The sequence below is a fragment of the Halyomorpha halys genome, unplaced genomic scaffold, assembly GCF_000696795.3.
Source record: "Halyomorpha halys isolate HHAL.00 unplaced genomic scaffold, Hhal_1.1 Scaffold1181.1, whole genome shotgun sequence".
Lineage (NCBI taxonomy): Eukaryota > Metazoa > Arthropoda > Insecta > Hemiptera > Pentatomidae > Halyomorpha > Halyomorpha halys.
Window position 1 is genome coordinate 339,714 of NW_027108517.1, and position 8,861 is coordinate 348,574.

Genomic DNA, 8,861 nt, shown 5'->3' on the forward strand with positions numbered 1-8,861 from the left:
ATATATAATGTTTAATTACTGGACCGATTTATGTGCTGTATTTTTTTCAAATGTTCTCTTTAGCCGTGGGAAGGTTTAAAGATCCCCGACTGAAATCTCCGAACTCCTAAGTATAAAAAAAATTATCAACAAAATTTAACGTCTTAGGTTTGTAGCTCAGAAAGCATACTTTTTTTTCATGGTTATTGTACCCCAATCGAGTCGCCTCTTTCCGAAGTACAAGAAAACAATAGTACTGACTCTATTAAGCAATATTATGTATACAAAAAGTTATAAAAACTTAATCCGGCTTTGGGTAAAGTAGGTTAAAGATTTTATTTTTTCGAAATATCAAATCATATTTGTTTTTAATGTCGCCCCAAACTGGTAAATATCGTTTTTTAAGGAAATTTAAAATTGGAAATTTTTCGCCTTGATTATTTGGAAGATTTAAAAAAAAATAATTTTTTATCGCACTTTTAGTCGGTAAGACAAACAGTACCTCATTTTCGTTCTTTATCTCATATATTGGTTTGATATATATTACTAAATAATAATAATAAACTACACGTAAATGTTTATTTTGCTATTTTTTAAAATTTTATGTATATTTTATATCTATCACCACTTTTATTGATTATTTGTATCAAATATTCTTATAAAGACACATTGGGTGGAAAGAGAGAATATGGAGCGAAATAAATTAATATGGTAAGGAAAGAAGAAAAAAATAAAATGAAAGAACGAAAGTGATGAAACAAAAAACAAATGCCGATACCATCTATTCAATTACTGTATCCACACATCTATTAAGTTACACCCGTCCAGTTTTCAGGCAATCCTTCCACTTACGTTTCGGGCTTATTCACTTTTTATGGATCCGTTCGTTACTAAACCCTGCAACCTTACAGGCCCATCTAGATATAGTCTTAGTTACAGGAAATTTTTATCTCAAGAACCATGAGACATACGGATGTTTATTAGCACTTAAGATTAAAGCTAGGATAATGTGCTATAAAATAGTTTATGACGTTTATCTTCGTAGGAACAGTTATTTTCATTATATTTGCAAAAAAAAAAAATTATTATGATGGTGAATTCTAGTTGCTCGGACATAATTTTTGATTTATGAATTATAATTCAGAAACTATTGAACTTACACATGTCTGTCAGCAGTCAAATTAAAGACAGTTGAATGTAATATAAAGCAGTTTATAATGTTTATATCGTTTGTATATTTGCACATGAAATTTTGTCCAACAAGAAATCAATTTATTTTGGTAAATATCATGTAAACTACTACTCCTACGAAGATATACGTTATGAACTACTTCATAGTGCATTAAACTAGCTTTAATTTAAGTGTTAAAGAATATTGAGATATAGATTTCTCAAAATAACTTCACTACTGATTTTTCGGTGCATTTTTTATGAAATGTTGCTTTTGAAAAAATTGTATCTCGGAAACTATTGAAAATAAAAAAACTCTGTTATGCCTTATATTCTAGTAAATTTACTCAACTTTAAATGATGTTCTATTAGGTTTTCCAGTGTTGTTGGCAGTTTTGACGATAGAGAGCTTTGAATGAAAAAAAAATTTGTTTTTCGTTTTGAAACAGCCGACATTTGTTATTTCCCCTAACTAGATAGGCAGACTCATCAATTTAGACTAATAATTATACATAGATTCCATTACAGTAAAAAAAAAAAAAATGGGGGTGAAACAACTGACTTTTTCTTCCTCTTGTGCTCTTGTATCCTTTAGTTAAGGAACAGGTTTGGCATCCGAAACAGTAGGAAGGATAATAGTTTTCTAAATTGTAACTTTTAATTACTTGGAGCGAAAGTGAGAGCTAAGTAACTTGTAAATAAAATAAATGATTTCAATACTTTTTATATCTCAAAGTTGTTCAAACATTTAATATGATTTAAGACATTTCATACATGTCCTAGGTCCGTTGGTTAAAAAACTACTTTCGTACTTCTACTGAATCCTAAATTGTATTATATGTACATATTATAAATATATATAACTGAATTCCATATGAACTGTGTGAAATAATACATTTAATTCATGGGAGAAACGAATGATTCTACTAGTATTAAACGGCAGAAATTCCTAATTCTCCTTTTGATTGATAGTTTGATACAGTTTAGGGACTAAAGTAGAAGTTGTAACTGCTCAAACTCCACCAATGGTTCCCGATATAATTAAATTCCTCGGTTTTATATTTGTTATTGGTAGTCTATCAATAATGCTACAATTAACTTTAGAAGAATTTTTTTTTTTTGAAACACGCTAACGATATATTTACGAATGACCTAGACACAAAATGGATACCGAAGCCTTGGTGTCTGCTGCATCACTTGGCGAGCCCCATCTCTTGCATCAGTATCTGGTATTTAAAGCCTTCAGTCAAATTGCATTCTAACTATATCTTATCTTTAACCCAAAAAGACTAGTATTTTTTTTTATAACAGAAAAAATTTAGACCTAATGATTTTGAAGAATACATACAATAAAATCTTTATTTTCTCTAAATATTGTAATGGGCGTCACATACTAGAAAGGGCACCTACCAAAACCTGTTGATGGTTTATTCCATATTATTAATTTTATTATTACATAAAGAGTATTATTTTTATTCCCTGACATTTCTAGGTTTTCCACATTTTTTTAAAAAAATTCTAGGTCATCAAAATATGTATAATATAATAATAATATTAAAATAAATAGGGCTTTATATACAAATATATAATTTAAATGATCTAATTATACAATATCATGAAGGAATAAACGTAAGAATAATTGCTTTAGGTGCAGGCTTACAATCATGGAATAAATTATTATTTTTACATATACAGGAATTATTCATCACGAACATAAGACACCCAGGTTCAAGATAAGAGTTAATTCGAAACTCGCCGGTAAAGTCAAATATCACTTTTCTTCAAGATTTTCTCAGAAATGTCTATTGATTATTAGAATAATTGCCAACCAAATCAAATATAATTATTATATTTGTATACTTATTTTGTTCTTATTTAAATTATCTACCTATTTATTTTTATTTACATATATTATTTTAGTTATTTTCAGTCTTATTATTATATATTTGCTGCCTTTATTTTATATCTTTAATATATATATGTACGGCATGATTGAATATAGTCCTGTTCTAATACCTATTACACTAAATTGTGGCAATTTTTTTATTATTTTAAACAGTTTGAGTTCTCTCTCAATATATATATACATATACGATTTAACGCTGTAACTAGATTTAAGATCTAGCATATAAAAAAATATATATGAATTTTTATAAAAAGTTAAGAATTGATAATAGATTATAATGCGTAGGTTCTCTTGTCCGATAACGATAACGCCAAAGAAATAAGAAAAAAATTGAAATAATTTTCTATGATAGTTGTCAATAGTTTTCCACATCCCAAACAAAGATTTATTTACTCGTTCAATTATACTTAATAATCTTGTACCGGGTAAATGATTTACAATTTAAAAACAATATAATGTTTACCAATAATTAATTTTTTAATAAATATTTTGGTGTTGAGTTTCTTTTAAAGTGTGTAAAAACAAAAATATTTAAGAACTCTATTATTAAATTAATGAAACATTTTGGGATGAAATCATCTTTGTTATAACTGTAAACAAAATATTATTTGACTTCTGGTTGTAAATTGAAACTATAAAGAATGAATAGCGAAAACTATAGATAATTCAACAAAATTTCTAAAAAAAAAAACCTCTTAAAATTCGATATTTGAAAGAAATAAGTTATCCTCCCGAAGATGTTAATGACTCCTTTGTAGTTTATGAATAATAGTTATATGTTATATTTATGAGATATAATTGAATATATTATTTACAAAAATATTGGTTTGTTTATAATTTTAATATTAAGATATACAACCACTCTCAGTCAATAGTTAAAGACCAAGAGTTCTGTTGGGTGAAAACCCCCGAAATAACAATAGTAATTTTTCCAATATAATTTTTTATTTTGGTTTTATCTGTATTTTCTGTTTATTAATATATATTAATTTTGTATCTATTATCTTAAGCATTATTGATTATAAGAATCCTAAAATAAAAAAATGAATAAAATTGGTTTGTCGATTTGAATCTTTTATTATAACTTTATAAAAAAAAAAAAAAACCTTTGAGTATGAAAACAACCAAATGTAAGTTAAAATACGAGGTATATATTATACTTTTTTTTAGTTTATATTGTTAAAAAATTGTTGTCGGGTAAAGCGGAGTCTAATGGACCACAAACCTTTTATGATTTATACTAACGTTTAGTACTTTCTATTAAAAATGGTTTTTATAATATAATAATTTATGATTGAAATCGATGAAAAAATGTATTTCATTTTTTCATAATTTTACCACAAAAGTAGACAGTAAACAGAATGGAGAAAAAATAATATCTAGTTTTTAATTTGCTTAAAAAAAAGAAAAAAATATAGAATACGTAGAAAATGTGCCAGTCTCATATCGGCTAAGTTGCTACACTATAGAAGTGATGGTTTTAAACTGTTTAGCGGTTGTAAATATCTCATTTATTAAAAAATAATTTTTAATCTGAGGGATTTATTAAATGAATAATTAAGTCATAGATACACACTCCTCGAGTACAAGAATAACCCAAAAGAAAGGTGTACCTCAAGGTACCAAAGAACGAAACTCAGTACCACGGTTGCATCAGCCAACAGTACCCTGTTCATCCAACTGCTGCGATAATGATGGAAGGTTCCCTTCCGTCGGCACGTCAAAGGATTCCAATATTTTGTATAAAACGATTTGTATTTATTTTCTCAACTTGATCTTATTCACTCAGAATAAGTATAGTTGAAATAACAATGGCCTCATTGCTATTCCTATATAACAGTTACATTGTAGTGTAAATGCAATAATAATTAGTATTCGTTAATGTTAAGAATGCTATATTAATTATATAGCGCGGAAGTTTTAAATTTCTGGGCTAAGAAATAAAAGGAACAAAAAGTGCGGTTATAGCGTGGGAACAGGTTTCGCGCCATCTCTCCTTCCGAATTTCGTTTTTTTCTTTTACGACCATTCTCACTGGTGCCTAAAAGGTTTTTTATTTCTTTTTTTTCTGGAAGAACCAAAAGACTGTAAATCGATATATTAGCACTAAATAAGATTACAATCGATACTTTACCTCTTGGGTAAGTGCGGCGTGGAAATGTCCAGGGAAATGTGTCCTGCCAGCCGCTAAAGATAACAGCGCTGCGAAAACTGTCAGCGTTACTTTTATAGAATCCATCTGCAACATCATCCATCAAATTATAAATAAAACTTTATTGAATAAATATATTTAAAATAATAGACAAAAATCCTCAAATGTATACATCCACAAGGAAGCTATATACACTTTTATCATGGCTATACAAAGCGAAGAAACATCTAGTTAAAGAGCATTGTAGGCTAGGAACGAATTGTCGGATACCGGCAATGTTTAGCTAGGGACGCCATCCAATTTGATGTCTTTATGTAAATGTCTATGCCAGTAATATGCTTCTCTGAGTCACGGCATTCTTACAGAAAGATCTCTTTTACAGAAAACATAGTTCAAAGGAAATTAACGTTTCGAGAAAAAATTGAAATCAAACACACGTGTAAAATAGGTTTCGAACACTTAGCAAAGAAATGTAATAAATGGAATTTTAAAGGCGTTGAATATTATATATCACTACAGAAAAAGAAATCATCGAATTTTATTTTTCAATTCAATCGCGTGTTGATAAAATGGAAAAGTAAGAAAATGTGTTTATTAGAATTTTGGTCTCCTATAAGACAAAACGTTCCTAACCTCCAACAAATGAATGAATATACATACCATTGACTGATCCATAGAAAAGGCGTGTCGTGAAGAAGACGTACTCGAAGATAACAAGACGAAGAGATATAAATATATTAACACAAGAAGAGCCGAAGACGGACTGTGACTGGGGCCCTGAGACCGCTGCCTTTTATAGCAGCGCCCCCCACCACCTCGCGTGTTCTTCCACGGCAGCAACAAGTGTCAGGGGCTCGTCTCGCCTTCCTCTTCTCATTGGTCGTAATTAGGGGCCAATCCGATCAGGAATTAGTCAGTCAATCTGACGTTGCGTCAGCCGAATCTCTTGGGTGTGGCACAAGTCTCGCTTCTATGTTGAAGTGTAGCTCTAGAACGGCGGTCGGCTTCAACTTCAGAAGCTAAAGATCCAATTTCATCATTAGAGACGTCTGTAAAAATTTATAAGAGCCATAGTTATATAATAATAATGTTTTTTTCATAATTTATCAAATATGCAATATACCAAAAGGGGATAAATTTACAAAACAACGTAATCAATGCTATACTGGCGTTTTCAGAGATAAACGGATGGGTTTTAAAGAATTTAAAGTTTTGTTTCATCTGAAACTCCTCTAGGATGTCGAGTAAGTAATGAAAAAGTATTATGTCCCTAAATCAGTAAATAAAATTTTAATAATTAATTTAATGTGAGATTAATAAGTTTAGTATTAATAAAACACTTTGATGAGTTTTGTCTTTTTAAGTTATTCATCGATTTAAAAATATTATTTCTAAATAATCTTATCAAAAATATCTATTATTTGCATTAATATTAATTAATGAACTATTAAATAGATTAATAGTTAAATATTATATGTTACACTTAAGGAAGAACAGTGCCATAAAGTTTTTTAAAATAAAGTATTACGTAAAACATTCGAACCGGAAAAGGATGAGTTTACCGGATAATTAAGAAGGCTGAATTGGGGGAACTGCACTCGGTAAATATAATTCGTATTATAGAATTGCGGTGAATAAGATGGGTATGCAAGGTTGTGGCACTTAGTAAGGACTGGATCTCTAAAATGTTAATTAGCGCTGAGCTCACGGGTGATAGACCGAAGCGTAGGTGAGAGGATTGCGTCGAGACTGATCACGTAGATTTGGGTTTGTACGGGAATCATTGGGTAGACACACATCTACAAGCGATTGGTGGTATCGGCATCGAACCTTTGGCTTCGCTATGCTTTTATCGTCATTATTTTATATATTCTGTATCATGACATAATGCTTCCTTTATATATTCCGGAATAGTAGAAGAGCCCAAGAGGAAAAAAAAGGCAGTTATCTCACCCTAATTTTTGATTACTTTAATGAAAACTATGAATAATTACAAGTCAAAATTGATGAGTTTGCCAAGTATAGGTAGGGGGAATAAAAAATGGCGGCTGTTTGAAAGCGATAAAAAAATTTAATTATTCATTTGGAGCTCTATATCTTAAAAAGTATAAACAACACAAGAAAACCTAAAAGAACGTCATTTGAAGATGAGGATATTTGCTAAAATATGAACCCTAAAAGAGTTATTTCCGTTAAAAAGTTCTCGAGATAAATTTTTAAAAGCAACATTTCATAAAAATGTTGTAAGGGACGTACTGATAAATCAGTAGTTAGTGAATTTATTTTGAAAAATCTTTATCTCAAAAACCATTTGACGTACAAATGTCTATTAGTACTCAAATTATAGATAGTTTAATGGGCTATAAAGTAGTTTATGATGTTTATCTTCGTAGGAGTAATAGTTTTCATGAAATTTGCTAAAATAAATTGATTTATAGTTGTTCGGACAAATTTTCATTTACCAAATTTATATTCATATGTGAATATCATAAAAACTAATACCCCTACGAAGATAAGTGTCATAAACTACTTTATAGTAAGTTAAATTTCCTTTATTTTGAGTGATGGCAGACATATGTGCGTCTTATGAATCTAGAGATATATTTTTCAAAAATACAACATTTTATACAAACAGCTAGAAATTAACATTTTGTGAGTTAATTTTGTCAAATAAAAAACTACTAGTTATGCAAAGATAAACATTATTAACTATTTTATAGTTTATTTATATATTATAGTTATTTATAGGTTTTCTAGTTTTAATGATATAGAGCTGCGAATTAAAAATTAATTTTTTATCACGTTTTTAAGCTGCCGCCATTTTTTATTCCCCCTACCTATACTTGGCAGACTCATCAATTTTGACTATTAATTATACATAGTTTTCATTAAATTAATAAAAATTGGGGTGAGATAACTGCCTTTTTTTCTTCCCGGCTCTTGTAATAGAACGTGACCCTTCTGTCACCCTCCTCCATAACGTGGCCCATCATTAATTATAATCTTTAAAATTATCCACAATACTACAAAGCCTAATTGAACATCATTAAAAGAATAGTAAATTTGCTATCCCGTAAATTTATTTACGATCAATTGTTTTCGAGACATATCATGAAAACTAGTACTTTTTTGAATATAATTGACATAAACTACTATATAGTATATTTCACAAACTTTAATTTGAGTGCTGGCAGATATCTGTACGTCTTATGGTTCCAGATATTTATGTTTTCATAAATCGAAATTTGGTGTGAACAGCTAGAAATCGACATTTTGTGGAATATCATGAAAACTAATACTCCATCTAATTTAATTTTATTATACTCTACGGTATAGTACATTAAATTAGCTTTAATTTGAGTGTTAATAGACATTTGTACGTCGAATGATTTTGAGATATAAATATCTCACAATAAATTTACTAACTACTGATTTTTAAGTGCATTTTTTAAGAAATGTTGCTTTATCTCGGGAACTATTGAATGTAAATAGCTCTATTAGGGCTCATGTTTTAGCAAATTCACTCTGCTTTAAATGATATTGAGGTGTAGATAGTTGACCGTAGATTAATGCTTGAAGAAGTTTGTCGGGGGGTGCGGTCAGCAAAGAACAACATAAATAAACAAAACCATATTTATTTATTTTATGCCGGCA

The 8,861-nt window shown here is 29.2% G+C and overlaps 1 protein-coding gene across 1 annotated transcript in view; it reads right to left on the reverse strand.

Annotated features, from left to right (window-relative positions):
* The window catches only part of ImpL2 (Ecdysone-inducible gene L2), a gene marked incomplete at its 5' end in the record, with an annotated part of 18,299 nt that extends 12,043 nt beyond the window's left edge, over positions 1 to 6,256 (reverse strand). Inside the window, 2 exon segments of the mRNA XM_014433285.2 lie at positions 5,190 to 5,294; positions 5,868 to 6,256. Coding sequence (XP_014288771.1) covers positions 5,190 to 5,294; positions 5,868 to 5,882 — 120 coding nt within the window.
* Positions 6,257 to 8,861: the final 2,605 nt, after the last annotated feature.